Source organism: Uloborus diversus, chromosome 1 (assembly GCF_026930045.1).
Source record: "Uloborus diversus isolate 005 chromosome 1, Udiv.v.3.1, whole genome shotgun sequence".
Taxonomy (NCBI): domain Eukaryota; kingdom Metazoa; phylum Arthropoda; class Arachnida; order Araneae; family Uloboridae; genus Uloborus; species Uloborus diversus.
In genome coordinates, this window is record NC_072731.1 from 31,050,251 (window position 1) to 31,067,945 (window position 17,695).

Here is a 17,695-nt window from a genome sequence, read left to right on the forward strand (position 1 = left end):
TATTTTAAACTTTTGTCCATAAAACTCCGTTTGATCTGACTATGGCAGGTATTCCGCCTTAAAGAAATTTATAAATCACTTAAATGGTCCTTAACAGTGGTGCACACAAGGGAGCGCTCCCATAGGTCTTGCTTTTTTACCCCGATTGATTGCAATTCTATGTATTTTGTACGTAGAATAATTTCAAACAAAGGTAAAATAATTTCAGTTAGTTAAAAGGTTTTTAAAAATATTGTGCATTTTTCCTATAAGAAGCAAACTGGTGATTACAAATGAATACACTGTAATAACTATGTTTTTAGCTTTCTAATTACAAATTAAAATGAGATTCTAGGAACTTGAATCTATATTTATTAATTATTAGAAAAGTAAAAGCTTAAATTATTTTACTTTCTGGTTATTTATTTAAGTATATTCATTAAATAATGCAAAATATTTATTCAATAGTTTTTTTTACTGTTTTTCGTTCTCGGGAATCGATAAATCAAGTCAATATTTATTTGACGGCGATTTGAAGTATGATATGAGGATGAAATTTTTGACCTTGGACCTTTCCCTTGCAAAATTCCTGTGTGCGCCACTGGCTCTTAGCTATCTCAGGTACGGGGGCCCCTTTTGTTGTCACTTGTCAGGGCAACTTATATGTTGATGGCAAAACAGGCCAATTTTTAAAGTGTTTTTTTTTTTCTCCACAAGATGTCTTATCCTCTGATGCATAAAAATAAAGTCATGTTTTTATTTTTTATTATTTCAATGTTACTCGCTCGCTTGTGTTGGATTGATCTTGGAGGGAGAGGGGATTCCAAGAGCGAGATTAAAGGACCCTTCAAATGTGTTTGAAATACATGAAATACACCGCCAGCTCAGTCAATTCCAGCCAGGAACTGCAGTTTCGTGCTTATTAGCAGTCTTCAACCCGGCATAGGAATGACTGAGCTGGAGGTGGAAAACCTCCTATGGAAGCCGAGAGTGCCAAACAAACTGATAGCTAATGCAAAATTAGCACTGACCAGACGAGTGACCGAAACAATGGTTCGGTTCAACTCGAATATTGAAGGCAAGGCAGGTATATTCAGTAAGTTATCATCCTATAGCCAGGGTTAAGGCAGAAATACATGAAATACACCGCCAGTTCTGTCAATTACAGCTCAATTCAAAATAATTCCAAACTCATTCCAGTTGTTTAAAATCTCCTCAATTTTAGGGGCTGCGCTGGTTTCTTCAACTGAATTTTTTTTTTCAATAATAGATATAAATTTTTGATGCCTTAAAAGGAACTAGAAAAATAGAAGGAAAAAAAATAGGCAAGCAAAAACTTTTTAAAAGTTACTATAAGTTCTATTGTACAAGTTAAGATAATACAAACTAAAAAATTGCTTATAGTTCAGCAAATAGTTTAATATTACTAGACAGTTTGATATAGTTGATTTTTGATTCCCCTCCTCCCCCCCCCCCAACCCACCGACAAACACAACTTTGAATTAAATGTGAAATGATCGACAATAAAAATTTCGACAATAATAATTGCACAATAAATATTTGCATAAAAACATTAAAGAAATACATTCTATCATTTAAATTTCGTGAAAAAGACCAAAAAGTTCAAAAATGAAAATATTTACAAAAGTGTATCAGTGATGCGCGTGCTCAGCTTTTAATATACCTCACGCCACTGGCCTGGCTAATATGGCTGCCATCGGTACGCTGCAACATTCCATTTTACCAGGATTTACAAAATACATTTATCTTTTTTCTTCACTGAGTTATTTCAAAGGAAACAACTTACCCACGGAACTTTTCACCCCGCTCTCCCCTACATGTTTTGAAGCTCTATAGAATTTAATTTACTAGCTTCATTGTGTTTTGCTCTAAACTTTCGCATTCTTATTTTTGATTCCTCTTTCTCTTTCTTATTCTTTTTAACATGATTTGATCTTTCCCGTAACCGTCGCATACGGTCTTCGGCTTTTTTTCGGTCAATTTCTTTTTGTATACACGTGTCATTCTCGCTCTGCTCTCCCTCTTTCTTTGAGCTACAGTTTTTGTCATAATATACTATTCATTAAAATTCCGCAACTGAGTTCTGAAAAATAGGACCAATTTTTGTACAGATTACAAAATATTATACTCTAAAGTTTAAAAAGGGTGAAAATTACAAAATAAGCGTTTTAATATTTCGTATTGAACCAATGATTTGAAAGATGCTGTGTGTTACAAGTGACTAAGTTCGCCAGAAGTAATTTGTTACGTTCGTCACGCTAATAACTAATTCGTTGAATATTTTAATAAAAATTAAGCATTTTAAATGCACTCCAGGTAGCTCTATAGTAAAGAGAATAAAGCACAATTTTTCATATTATAGTGAAAGAAAAAGTGCGGAGGGGAAAAAATGAAGTTTCGTGACGAACGTAACTGGTTCTTCAACACATAATTTAAATTAGGCTTACCTAGAAAAAAATTAAAATTCCATGAAAAAAATTACTGGAACTTATAGTTCGAAACCTAAGCAAAAACTTAAGAAAAGAAAAAGAGCATTATCAGCAAAACAAAAAAAGACTTAAAAAGTTATAAGACACACTTTTGGATTGATTTAGAAACAATAATTACGTGTTTTTCTTCAAGAACTTCAAGCAGCAACCATTCTACGAAAAGAATCGATCTTGGAAATAATGTTGCCAGATTCGAAAGTTCAGAATATTTTCTTTAAAATGAGGCATCACACGTTGTTATTAATTGAGTTTGAATTTTTCGACTAAAGGTTGACATTTTCATGGAATGACACAGCAATAAAAATTATTTAAAGCACTTCATTTGTACCTTCCGCCGCTTGCCTTGTCAAGTAGTCTTTCTGCGACGAGGATGTCCTGGGTTCGAATCCCGGCTCGGGCATGAATGTACTTTCTCTCTCTCCTGTCCTTGTCCTCTCTTTGTGTGAATGCGTGGTTGTGCTGTGAATAGTTGCCTGCCCTATAAGCGGGTCCTTATGGCACGTGTGTACTGTGGAAATCGGACTTCATACCAAATTACAGTACAGTTGGAAAAGTGAAGCAGCACACCTCAAATTGCCGCATTTGAGGTGCGTGTATGCGTTGTAAGACAAAAGAGGGATTTTGTTCTCCATTTGATAGATTCGTTATCTTTTTTATTTCATCACGTTAATGCCCTTAAAATGGCACCCTCTTATTTGAATCAACTATTGTAACAAAAATCAATAGAATATACGAATGAAAACAAACTTGAATGATCATATTGATTTCACTTGTCTTTGGTAAAACTCTCCCCGAAACAAAAGTCTATAGACAAAAGTCTAGTTACAGCCCTGATTCGACTCACCGTTATTTATGGAAACAGGATGTTCGAGAGGGCCTCCAGGACCGATGGGTACGGTGCCGGGAAACTCCTGTATTCCTCCCTGCGGATGAGGTCCCGGAAAGTAGTCGTAGAAGCCAGGATGGGGGCCATAATTGAAATCATTAGGACTATTGGAATCTGGAAAAGCAAGACTATTTGTTAACGATTTCAACAAAAAAAAAATTTGATTATGTTTTTGCGAGTTTAATATTAAAATAAATCATTTTTGCGGAGTGAGGGACGGCTTTCAGTTCCAGCTCCCAATAATACCTGCATTTGCTATCACCATAAACAGATCTCAAAGTGATACTTTTGATAAAATTGGCGTATTATTACGACGTCCAGTGCTTTCGCATGGACAATGGGGTTGTTTCCTGCAGTCAAAAGTAGTACTTTTTGTCACTGAAATTGATAGAATAAACAAAAAAAAAAAAAAAGGACCCAGAAAATACTTTCATTTTCCCAATAGTTATTTTTTAATTAATTTTTTAAAATGTCAGATTTTTCAAATAAGGCGTGGTCTTGATGACGTCACAAATGATGCACTTTGGCGCATCTTTCTATCGCGTTTCCACGTTATGATAATCAAGAAGCGAATTAAAATTGTGCTCTACGCTTGCTATCAACCACATCGTTGCCAATACACGTGAGTTAAGATGCGAATTAAATATTTTGCTCTGTGAATGGCAACACTGAATGGCATTTCATCATTTGTGACTTCATCGGCAGAAGCGTAAATAATAAAAGTGCACCGATTTAAGTAATTTTTAAAAAAATATTAAACTTAAACAAATTATTTAAAAAATGGTTAGATCCTATGTTTTTAAGCATGCTCTTTCAGAAAAAAAAATACTTTTAAAATTATGGAAACGACTCCATTGTGAAATTGTCGAACTTCATCCATTTTGGCACCAATGCCAGGGCGAGAAATATTTTTCTTTTGCATTCTTAAAAAAGGAGTACAGAAATGTCTATTTGCAAGGAACTGACTACGAATCAAGTCCCTCTTTAAAGTGGGGTTCAATTAAATTGTAACCGTTCGCGTGACAAGGCCGAGAAAATAAACGAAAAGAGGAACATAAAATGGGGAGAGTGATACATCAAGCTTTTTTTTTTTTTTATCAGAACGTCTATGAAAAAGAGTATGAAATGTGGCAAAGGAAAGAGGGTTTATGGTGAAGTGTGAAACTTTGCGACAAAGGGCGACATCCAGTGTTTCTGAATGGACAATTTTTAATGTAGCAAGTAGGTTTCGTTTATTTGACTGTTTGGAACTTAATAATTCTAACGGCAGAGGTCAAGGCAACTTACTCAATAATATTAAACTTATTAAAAGAAGCATTGTTCCATGCAGAAGTTTTACGTACAATCTGAGTTTTGCAGGTTCATTTCATTCGGAAAGATTTCGATAATTGTTAAATTGGCAGGCGCTCTTCATCTATTGGCGTCAAATTTTTGGCACCAATTGCAGCTCGAGAAATGTTTTTACTTTGCATACGAAAACAAAGAGTAGGGAAATGTATATTTGCATACGGTTGCCACAAAATAGGGGCTGTCCACGAATGAAGTCCCGCTTTAAGGTGGGGTACACGAAATAGTAACAGTTTGTGACAAGAGAGAGGAAAGACATGACAAGAGGAGCATACAATGGGGAGAACGTGACAACAAGTCTTTTTTTTAACAGGAACGTTTATGGAAAACAGCGTGACATGTGACTAAGGGAAGAGGGGGTATAGTGAAGTGCAAAATTTGTGACAAAAGGGGGAGAGGGTCGAAAGTGTTGAAAGGTGTGACATCAGTTATGCACCGCCCTTAACCACAATCAAATCTCAAAGACGAATTTTTTTTTAAATTGTCCTTTTTTTTTTGCGACATCCAGTGTTTTCGAATGGACAGTTATATGTTGCCACGAGTAGAGTTCGTTCATTTCATACTTGGAAATTTATATTTCTAATGACGATGTCAAAGCAAATTACTCAATAATAGTAGAAGTTTTATAAGTAATATTGTTCACGCAGAAGTTTTACGTATCAAACTGAGTTTTGCTGCTTCATTCCATTCTAAAATTGGCTGATTGGCGATTTTTATCCATTGGCGTGAAATTTTTTGTTTCCAATGCCAGAGCGAAAAATGTTTTTCCTTTGCATACGTAAACAAAGAGTAGGGAAATGTCTATTTGCATAGGGTAAGCACAAAGTAACATGGTATTCAAAATAAAATTATTCAAGTCAGGAATTTGACGACCACACCAATTTCTTGATGGGGTTGTTTTCTTCAGTTAAAAGTGCTACTTTTAGTCAATGAAATTGGTAGAATAAGCAAAAGAAATAACGTAGAGCCAGAAAAAAAACTTTTATTTTCCAGACAGTTAGTTTTTATTATATTTTTTAAATATTTGATTTTGGAAATAAAGCGTGGTCTTTATGACGTTACAAGTGATGTACTTTGGCGCGCTACTCCATAGCCGAGCAAAATTTTTACGTTTTGCTGTCAACCATGTTTCCAGGTTATGATAATTTTTGCTGTGCACAAATGACATCAGTGAATGGCATTTCATCGCTTTTGATGCCATGTGCAGAAGTGTAAAAAATGAATTTCAATTTGCGCATCAATTAAAATAATAATTAAAAAATATTAAATTTTTTTCAAATTATTTAAAAAATGGTTAAGACTTTTGTTTTTAAACATGCTTTTCAGAAAAACAAAAATACTTTTAAAATTTCTGAAACGAAGCCATTACCGAAACATCCCCTTTCATCCATTTATTTTGAGATTAACAGACAAAAAGCAAAATTGAAATAAATTATTACTGTTTGTTATTTTGTGTACATATAAAAGTTGTATGCTTGCAGATATGCAGTAAACATGAGTAAGAGTAGAAATAAAAATGTTAGAAATAGTTAAATTCATACAAGTTTTCTCAAATATTCATTTATGAATATGGTCGAATTTCGACCACTGGGTGAACACTATGTATTGCGTATATACCTTTTCAACATACTTCCGATCTTTCTTGTATATGGACTGTTGTGCCATTGGTGTCTGAAAAGAACTCTCGCTCTCTCTCTTTAAACGCAAACCCACTATCATTGATAAAGTTCAGAAAGTTGTGGAACAGAGATAGCAAAAAAAAAAAAAACCCTTCTATCATGGAAAGCACTGCGTGGACTTACAGTCCAGAAAAAAGGTTATTAACTGAACATTTAAAAGAATAATCTTTACATTTTAAACATTAAAAAAATGACTCCGAAATCGTTCTAAAAATCTGAAAACACTCTCTGTAATTGCATGGAAATAGAAAAGATAACTAACGATGACGATTGTTGGAAACTTAAAAATACAAGGATTAATTTGAGGATCCTAATCAAGACAGAAATACTCGTCTCATTTTATAAATGGCCTAATTCCGAGCGATTTTGCGTCAATGAATCCAAGCATTTCTATCTAAATTCCCCCTTTTCCACGCTCGGTTGAACTAAAGCCCTCGATCCGTCTTTAGGTTGAACAAGGTGCAATCATTAAACACAGGGGAGCACACAACTCACAAATAAACAAAACGCGAAAACCCCAAAAGCGACCTGCAGAAAGCGCGGCAGTGGCAAAGCAAGAAGCAGAAGAAAAAAAAAAGAGGCCTCGACAGCAAGAGATTTTTCTTCTGTTTTTTCGTTTATGATTTTTTGTGGAAGCAAATTAGTTTGTTGCCTCCCCTCGCTTTCTGCCACACTTGATGAATTGACTTTTTCTCCCAGATGAGGAAAGGGGCAGATGTCCATCCATCACAACAGTCTCGTTCCCCGCTCCTCGTCTTTACCTGAGATAACCTGGTCACCGGTGCCCGTGTTCCCACCTCGGTATGAACTCCCCCCCCCCCGCCGCGTAACCCTTGCTCGTCACACCACTCCGACTTTGAATTCTTTTATAATGCTCTGATACGTGGGCGATGAAATCAGTTTCGACTGTCTTGAAATGAGATTCAAAACACGTTTTGTTCATTATTTGGAGCTATTTTGAGATTCATAATAAAAAATCTATCTGTTTATCAGTTTATTTTCATATTTTATTCTATTGAGTTATAAATTCTTATCCTTGGCTATGCCTGTTTGTCTATGAAACTGCTTATCAAAAAAACCTGTTTTTAATTTTTAATAGTTTATGTTAATACCCTCATATGTCGTTTCAATAATTCATTATATTTCTTTCATCCTAAATCTATGTGAATAACTTGGCATTATATCTTAATCTATGTGCAGCTAAACCTCTTAATTGTTTCCCCCGCTTAGAAGATTAGTTTAGGGACGTTTTATAACGCCCGGACTGTCTTAATAAGGAATACTGTATATTTTGCGACCGCTTATATGCTTTTGACAGGCAGTTCACGAAAATACTTTGTACTTTGTGTTGGGTAAACTTTTGTGTTTTTTGAAGCCTTCATCTTTCTGCTCAAATGAAACCGAATGTTAAGATATACATGCATGATTTTTAGTGACATATCTGCTCTCATTTTCACTTTATTCTCATACAAAATCGATGCAACGTACTGGAATCCGAACTTCCGAACTTGCATTCCCCTGAAGGGCAAACGTAGTTCGAGTTATTTTCTCTTGATGGGGGATGGTATTAAGTCAGAATTTCACCTAGAAGCTAGAGGTCGTACAATCCTACATGAATGTATTATAACATAATAGTATTTAGGATTGACGTTGTGTCTCAAAATCAAGGGATTGAACCTGCAACCCACCCTCGCAGTGTCCCTGCTCTTGCAAGATTACCAGGTAGAAAGAAGACTGAAAAATATTCTCAGAAATTTCCTTCCATATGTTTAATGAGCCGCATAATATTCTCTAACCGAATTAATTATTTTTCTACTTGAACCTTTGATGTTCTAAATCCATCTTTCGTTTTGGTCCCGAGTTCGAGATTCTCGGAAAGAACTCGGGAGGAACTCTTGGGAGTCTCTCTCTCTTTTTAAAGTTCGCAAGCGAAAGAAATTCATTTCAAAATATGACCACCGGATTTTGACAAGAGGAATCAAAGCGGCGTTTTGTGTCCCGGTGTGTGCCATCCTTTTGTGTCCGCCCCACAAAGGGAAAGCAAAACAAGGGCCGCCCTCCGCGTGTGTTTCACATGCAGTCACAAAGAGATTACAAGCACGGGGAAGGAAGACACAGAGCCGTGCTTTTTGAAGCAGTGACAGTTGACGGCTTTTGTGCGATGCCCCCAGAGGCAGATGGCAAGCGACGAGAAGCTCCATGACTGACAGCCGAGCTCCATGACTGATGCTTTCTCATCGATCTCGCTACGAGGGCTTCGTCCATGTAGATGACCCGACCGGACTGATGAATTCAGCGAGAGAAGGGTAAAACAAATATCGGCCTCGTGTACTAGAGCAATAGTACTCCTAGTTACTGCTAATAACTAATCCCGTCATTAAAAAAAAAAAAATTGCAGAAGGGAGTTTTCCCAAAACACGAACTACGATAATAATCATCTTTTAGTCAAAGAACTTGAGCAAAAGTGGGAAGTTCAAAAGATGGGGGCTCGTCAACAAGTTAAGGAGTTAAGGGGGGAGTGCATTTACTGAATCGTCGATGTTTACGACCTTTAAGTAAAGAGTTCAGTAATTCTAAAAACTTTATGGTTTTGAGTTAAAAGTTGATCACAGAAATTCACCAAAATGTACATTATCAGTAAGGATCTGAACATTCAGTTAATTGGGAATTTGATAAGGCTCTTCGGAGTTTTTCAGTGGCCGCCGCTTTTCTGAATCACGTTTGTTCTTCGACAAAGTTTTGATTCCATAAAGCGGCTGATTCAATAAAGTGGCAAATTCCATACAGTTGGATTTTTTTTCTGTTTTTTACGATTAGATTCATCAAAACGGTTGATTAAATTTACCGGCGTCCACTACTGTATCTTCAAATTTCCTACTAATCAGTAACAATTCACCGGAAATTTAAAAAAAAACGTAGATACTTAATTTGAGTTAGTATGCACTAAAACTTTTTTTTTCTATCATTTCGCTGAAGAAGTTAGAGAATTGACTTATGTACGCGAGTGGACCTATAATAAAGACTCAGTTTATCTCAATGTAAGGAGCCTCAGTGTCAGTGTCTCAATATTACTGCGAACTTACTCAACGTAAGGTTGCAAAATTTTTCACCAGTTCATTTCATTTCATTGCTTTTAAACTTGAGTTTTCCTAAGCAGGGAGTAACATGTTAAGCGCAACCTCCTCCCCCAAGCACTCAGAGCCCCACAAGAACGAGAACTCCCACATAAACAAAAAAAAAAAAAACTTTAGAAACACTCCCTCCTGCATATTCCCCGGATATGTCACCGATTGAACATGTGTGGGATTTCGTTGGGCGGCGTTTCGCTCGTTATCCTCGTCCCGTTGCTTCGACAGACGAACTTTGGTTGCGCATACAAACAATATGGAATACATTTCCGCAGGCAAATATTCAAACTTTGTTTCACTCCATGCCGAGTCGTGTAGCAGCTCTTATTGCGGCGCGTGGTGGCTACGCAAAATACTAATTTCTATCTCTTTTTATTGTTTGTTTGATTGGTTCGAAAATGTAATTATTTATTTGTACCATTACCACTCAACTGTGTATTAAATTTCATTCAACTATGATGCTTCCTTCATGGTGTAGCAATTTTCACAAACAGGAGTGTATATTGATATGCCTTTATTTCTAACTTTCTCGGAGACTTACAAGCGATCCATTTTGCATTCAATGTTCAGAGATTTTTAATAAGGATTATTATTGCCTTATTTTTTCCCTCATTTAAAAAAGTTGCTTTTTCACTGTTGGTATTTTGAAATAATTTTGAAGCTCCCTAATATTTGTAGGTGAGTCGTTTTTTAAATTAAGTTTTTCAGTACTCCGGCTGAGCTACCGATATATTTGTTATTTTTTTCTTTATACATGGTCTACTAGTAGAATTATATGGATATGTACAGCGCTGTAGCTAGAAATAATTAATGGCTTAATTTTTCGACATACTGAAATGGAACCTGCGATTTTTGCAATGAAAAACATATCTAACATTCAGCCACTGCGAAATATCTTACAAAACTAACTACAATTGCTTTATACATCTAAACCTGAATAAAGTTTTTTGATTCAATTTTCATAGACATATTTTGTTACTTTTAGATCATTTTAGTTATTTTTTCTTCAAAGAATATTACTGATCTAATGAAACATTTCGAATGTACGTGAGTATATCGTTGCAGAGAGATCACCTGCTACTTTTTTTTAATGAACGAAGCCGTTCAAATGAACGAGTTGAATGAACGAATCAAAAGAATGAATGATCCTCAGATGAACGGAACATTAAAAAGAATGGCATTGCCCACGTCAACTTCATAATCGTACTTTCCTGATTTTAATCGTGTTTTTTCTGATTTTGGCTCCTCATCAACAAATTTGGTGAAAAATCATTCTCTTTTTATTTTTCCATTTTCTTAACATATTTCATGCAATCGCAAGTCTGTATAAGCTTTACGTATGTTCATCACTCACATAAAGTCCAGTGATTGTTAAATAAAACGAGTTTTATAGCACTACTAACACTGAATACTGAATCAAAATAACCGCAGACGAAAAATTAAATGAACCGTTGCCACACCGTGGGTAGGGTCCATAATAAAGATTGGGAAAGCTTGATCTGTGAATTTCAGTTGAAGAATATCATATTCTGGTACCGACACCATTATCAATCCGTCATGTAACCATTTTTCAAAAAGTCAAAACTTGCAAAAATGAAGGAACGCGTATCACGTGACGTCGAGCCAGTGAAGGACAAAAGGGAATTCTCTCTTCTCCATGGAGATGTCATTCAGGAGGTTCCATCACCTTCGTATCAGATCGAAGAGCCTCTCCTTACGTATTCTCCCGCACTTCTTCAATGCATTTGTCAATCACGGCCACTTGAACACGAAAGGGCTCTTTTGTGGAAGCAGGTTGCCGCGTTTACCGCGGCTCATTTGCATGGAACTCATATGTTTGTGTGAGGACGTTTTGAATTACAGACTTATTACAACAGAAAGCTAAGTCATTTGAGACAGAGAAAGTGGCTAAATGCTGAGAATTGCAGATGGAATGAACTGATTATGTGAAGAGTGCCTTCTCTAGTGTTTCGGTACAAAGAAGGACACTTGATTCAGATGAGTATTTGAAAAGAGGACGAATATTTCTTGTTTTTACTTAATAAAAAGATGAAATGATGTTAAAAAAAGTCTCTGAGTATATTAATGATGTATTAGTGTAGCTTTGAAGTGTAAATTTTTCACTTTGCTTTTGATTTAAAAGGCTACTATCTATAGATTTTATAAACACCTTGTAGAAATATTCCTCCTCATCGGTCTAGCCTGCAGAGTAATATGCCAATGATATGTGATCGGTGATATTCCTGACAAAAACTACATTTCCCTACTACATCAAAAGCAAACGAGGAGAAATTCCCCCAGTTTGCTTTTGATAAAGAATAAAAAGTCACACATAGTGCTAAAGGACTACTGTGTTCTGCTCTCTGTGCTCGCTTACCGGACACTACTGTTAAAACCAGAGGTGCCAGATGGGTGTCTTTTTCCGCCTTAGAGTGCAAAGACGGAGCCACAGGGTGCCATGGAGGCTAGAAAATATTGTTCCGATATCTTTTAGCACCCCAATGGAAGAAAAAAGTTTATGAAGAGCCATCAGCCCACGCAGTAGCCAATAGCAGAATCTTATCCCTCCGTAAGGGTGCCTCGCTCGTGCATACGCTTTGCGCTCCGGCATAAGTTCAGCTCAGCCACTTTAATGGCTGACGAAGAAGCTGGTTACGTTGTTGTTGGTACTAAGTTTTCACATTGAATAGGCAACGAAACTGGATAAAAATTTAACATTTTCTGGACGAATCTTCAAAACCTTGAGTAAGTACAGGAATTTGATAATTGTGTAACATGTGAGGCTTTCCAACAGGCTTAGTGTTTTCAGAATTGTGTTTCAAAGTAAACTGAGAACTACTTATTGTTTAAACATAGTGATGTATGGCTTTTTCTATCATGTGTTATGATGTGTGGTGTTACTTGCTTAAAGCTTCAGCGGTCTCGCGGATTTTCCCCAAAAATGTTTATTGTTATCAATACGAAATAATTAATAAGTTACCGGAATGAAAACGCAATAACGTAACTAATTCTTACTGCAGATACACTAAATGTCTTTTTCATCTCAATGAAATAATTGCGTAGACTGTAGACGTAGCTGACGAAGGAACAAAGGGAAGAAAAACGAACTGATGTGTGCATCCTTTTACGCCAATTTAATGATAATAGCGCCTTGGAGTAAGCAAGGAAATATTTTCACCCCTAGTTTCTTGCGAACCGAAGCAAAAAAAAAAAAAAAAAAATGTTTTACACAGATTTATTTTTCCATTATTGGCAATTTTAATGTGATTCAGTGGTTAACTCTTTAAAAACCACCAACATTGGCTGAATTAAAACCGGACTTAAAAATTGAAAAAAAAAAAAAAATCGCCATTTTTTTGCTAAAACGCGACAAAAATTGGCGGCCAATATATTGCCAAGTGTTTGACAATTCATACCAGCACTTGAGTTAGCATTGAAATTAACAATTATTTGCCCCCAAAAAAGGTGTAAAAGACTCCCTTAAAAACATCCGAATGCAACCAAAAGGGAAGGTGCACAACTAGACCCCACTAGGAGTCTACGTACTAAATTTCACCTTTCTAGGACGTACCGTTTTTGAGTTGTGCGAGATACATACGTACATACACACATACGCACATATGCACATACAGACGTCACGAGAAAACTCGTTGTAATTAACTCGGGGATCGCCAAACTGGATATTTCGGGTATCTGTACGTTCCTACGTACGTACGTTTCGGGTATCTGGTCGGGTCGAAAAAAATCTCAACATACATTTGGGGGTGATCAAAATGGAAATCAAGGCCGATTTTTGAGTGAAATTTTTTTCGCGAATACAATACTTCCTTTTTACTTCCTTTTACAAAAAAGGGAGTATTGTATTCACAGAATTCGTCGCCAACTTGGCAACAAATTTGGCGTTTTTTTTTTTTTTTTTTTGGGGGGGGGGGGGCAATCACGATTGCTTATTGCTTTTATTTGACTGTTTTTGGCGTGCTATCATTTTTCCCATCGGCGCGGCGCCACCCTCTGCCAGCACCACCCGTCGCGTCGGCCGGCCTCACGATGCTGCTCCTCTGGCGAAAACCGTCTCCAGGTTGCGTCCATATCCTACACACACACGCGCACACACAAACACATACACACACATACACAAACACCACCATACACACACATACCCCTACACACATACACAAACACATACACACACGCATGCATACAGACACCTACACATACACACAAATACACACAACTGCCCACACATTCATGCCTGCACACAGACACAAACACATATGCTTATACACCAGTGGCGCCGACTCCATGGGGTCTGAGGGGGCCCGAGCCCCCTCAAAAATATTTTTGAGGGGGCAGAGTTCCCCCAATAAATCAAGAAAATTATTAGTCATATTATGCTTTCTTAACTCATAAATTTATCTTTTATTTTCCTTGTTTGAAGATAGTTTACCTTGTAAAATACATTCAGTAATGAGTTAAAACAAATAATTATTATGGTAGTAAGCAGGCTAACTGAAAACGAGTGGTGTGAATAATGATGGTGTTACGGTGCTTCAGGGACACTAAGAATTTGTCCCAGTGCGCGAACTTACTGGTCAAGTCTGTAGCTAGTGGGCAGCGCTGGGGCGCACTCTTCTAAGTGTTGCTGACCTGGAAAAAATATATGAGGGTTTGATTTGTATATTAAATGGGAGGCGTGATAGTTTTGAATGCTTTTGGGAATTGTGTTTAAAAGGAAAACTTTTACAAAATGATGATCCTTTCGATTCCTCGGAATCGAAGTATACCAAAGAAGTATGAAAACAACAAAGCCCAGCTCACTGCACACTTTCAAAATCCCAAAGTACTACAAGGCAATAAATACATTGAGGTTTGTGAAATGGTACAATCTTGCATTATTGGGCGGTTTACATCAACTGGACTCACATAGGTCATTGCAGTTTAACAAGAGTGCTTGCTTTTATTAAACAAAAGTGAAACAAATTTTGAAAAATCAAGTGAGTTTTTCAAAAATGACCTAGACATTGAGAAACTGCGTTTACACTTGAATATGTCAGCCGATATCACTTATGAAAAAACAACTGGTCTTAAAAAACATGCGTTAATTAAATTACCTTTTTACAAAAATACTGTGCGTGTTTGTATTTAGTATTTCCTTTTTTCAAAGCCAAAAAATATGTGTCGGGCTTGTCGAGTTTTCGGGGTTCTAATGTTGATTAAATGTCTTTAAAATGCTTAAAAAAAACTTTGAAGCTCACTATTTGATCTCAAATTTAGAAAATTTCCCGCGGCAAGACCCCTCCCCTTTCACAATATTTTTTTTTTAAGTCGACATCTCTAGGAGTGCCCTTCCATGCAAGTCAAGTGCCCTATCTTTTTCAATGCCTCGCTACGGCATTGCACGGCTCCCCGTAGAAAAGAACAAAAAACTGTCTCTTACTAAGACAAGTGACATGATCTATAGTTGAACTAGAAAATTTGTATACCATTTTTTAGATTGTTTTACGTTAAAAACGCCATGTCACATTTGTTTGTTTAAATTAAACACCAGAAAATACGTAAATTGGCATTCTCAAGGTACAACAATCTGACCTTTTTTTTTGGGGGGGGGGGGGACCTCCGTGGGATTGCATAGCCACCTAAACCCCGGTGATGTCTAGCCCCCTCAATAATTTTTGCAAGTCAGCGCCTCTGTTATACACACACACACATACCCCGTCCCCACGCACACAAGCACTCATACACACAACTACCCACACACTCATGACTGCACACAGACACAAACACACATGCCTACACACATACACATACCCCCCCCCCCCCACACACACACATACAAACACACACTCGTGGTTGCGAAAAACATAATTTGAATTCAAGATGACAAAATTCAAATTAATTTTTCTTTTCTTTCTTTTTTTTTTTAAATCTGGTTTCAATTTGGCCATATTTAGAGAGTTAACCATTGAATCACATTAAAATTGCCAATATTGGGAAAATTTATCTGTATAAAACGTTTTCTTTCCTTCGGTTCGCAACAGACTTGGAATGACAGTATTTAAACTGTTTTTTGTGCTCACTCCGAGGCACTATTATCTTTAAATTGGAGTAAAAAGAAGTCATGTGATGCACACATCAGCTCGTTGGTAAAAGGAAACGGTTTGAAAAAGAAATCTCTTTGTGTGTTTGAAGAATGTCGTCACGACTAATGACTTTACGTGTTTGCGTTTTATGTCTTTCGTTGATATTATAGCAGAAAACGAATTCAGTGTCTACGCGTTTATTTCTGGGGGGGGGAGGGGGGTCGGATTTCTGTTACAATGCTTTTCATCAGGTAGAATGCTGACAATTTGTTCTGATTTTAAATGTCGAAAATGTTCATATTTAAAAAAGAAAAAAAAAAGTGCTTTTAGATTGCTTATGTTCAAAAAGGTTATTCAAATGTCGAACCATATTTACGTATCAATATGTTACTCTTGATTAAAATATTTTAAACGTTTATGAAACGCCTGCATTTTATGAAACGATTTGATTTTTCCGTGACTGTAATACAACTGAATGTTTTTGGCTGGGCCTGGATATGATTCATATATACCTACGCTTTTAATTTTCGGTATCATGCTGTAGTAAATGATAATATCATTTAAAACTACTGAGCAATCCAAGGGTATGTATGAGAGTTAGAACTCGGATAGAAGAATTGAAGTCATGAACACTTCTACATTATGTTGGAAAGCCTGAAATGTGATCAAATGCCTTAAATGACATGTTTTAATCCAAACTGAATTCACTGTGAAAAACGTATACCAAGACTTCGTATATCATAATAGAAAACAATAAATAGAGCACAATAGTATACAAAAACGCAAACAACATGGGGGGGGAGGGCAGGATCCGCTGTAGGAAGCTGTAAAAAGGTGCCATATTTCTCTCCTAGGGTTCCATATTACATCCACTGTCCGCGGTGCACTTTGGGTTAAGGGTGCCCGTTTTCGACCCGTAAGAGGTGCCATTTCGGCTCCGTATTGTGGGTGTTGCTCATAGACATGGGTCGAACCGGTTCCATGTCTATGGTGCCGCTGATGGTGATCAAGCGTTTCACCCCTGAAAGGTGCCGAATGCAACCTGTAGTTTTAACAGTGTATAAGTGTAGTCTCGCTAATGTTGTTTCAACTATTTGCCCATACATTTTTTAAAACTGTTTGGTGGTCTTAAGCAGCATAGTGCTTAAGATTCAATTAATAAATTAAAAGATAACTTGCGCAATAAATCAATACACTTGGATAATTATTTACTTAATTTTTATTCTATTTAGTTTTTCTTTTTATCTTTTCTAATTCTGACGTGTGTAATGTAGTTGAAAGAATGGTCTAAAAAGTAATAGAAACAAATTTCCCTCCAAAAATATTCCATTACGGTTTTAGACATTTTTTATTTTTAGAGTGTGCTATGTGTTTTGTTTAACAATCGTTTGTGAAGCTTAAGATTTACGGTATATGAATAAGTTCGTAGTGCTATCAATTTCAGATATTTATGCACGCAATTGTGCTGCACTAATAACCAACAATACTTTTCATTAATATTTCTCGAATTGAAATCCGTCACAGTTAGAAAAAAAATTTGAATTTCGCTTGCGTCCTGTGTTAAATTAGGAGTCTGAGAAATTGCCCGCATTTGGGCTGCATACACATGAGATTTAATGCATAAACGAAAACATGAATTTCTTGTCGGTTGAGCCTTCTTTAAAGTAGGCTTGTTACGAATATGAGTCATTTTTCACAAAACAATTGGGGGTATTACACTTTGCATTTGTTAGCGCGGATCGTAGCCAGAAAGAAAATTTGCATAACTTTTTCATTTCGTGCGCGATTCAAATTCCGGAGAAATTTTCAAATGAGTTTGGAAAAAAGGTAAATAGTTCATGTGGGAAGCAGATCTTCAATTAAAGAAACTTTGAGCGAAAACAAAACTTTTACCCTTTTCTCTCAAATTTAATGATGCCGAAAGAACAACAATAGCAGAAGAAAAAAAAGTTCTAAATTTAACTCGCACACTTCTTGAGGAAGAAAAACTCCACCACTGCCCGGAAAATGTAACTCGAAATTTATGACACTTTTTAGCCAAACGATCTTCTTCTCCCTTGTGTTTTCCCTTGCCACGTGCTCCGGC

The 17,695-nt window shown here is 36.5% G+C and overlaps 1 protein-coding gene across 1 annotated transcript in view; it reads right to left on the reverse strand.

Annotated features, from left to right (window-relative positions):
- LOC129234338 (LIM/homeobox protein Lhx1-like) overlaps positions 1-17,695 on the reverse strand; it is a 119,817-nt gene that overhangs the window by 637 nt on the left and 101,485 nt on the right. The window contains exon 5 of the mRNA XM_054868331.1: positions 3,334-3,489. Coding sequence (XP_054724306.1) covers positions 3,334-3,489 — 156 coding nt within the window. The remainder of the gene's footprint in view (positions 1-3,333; positions 3,490-17,695) is intronic.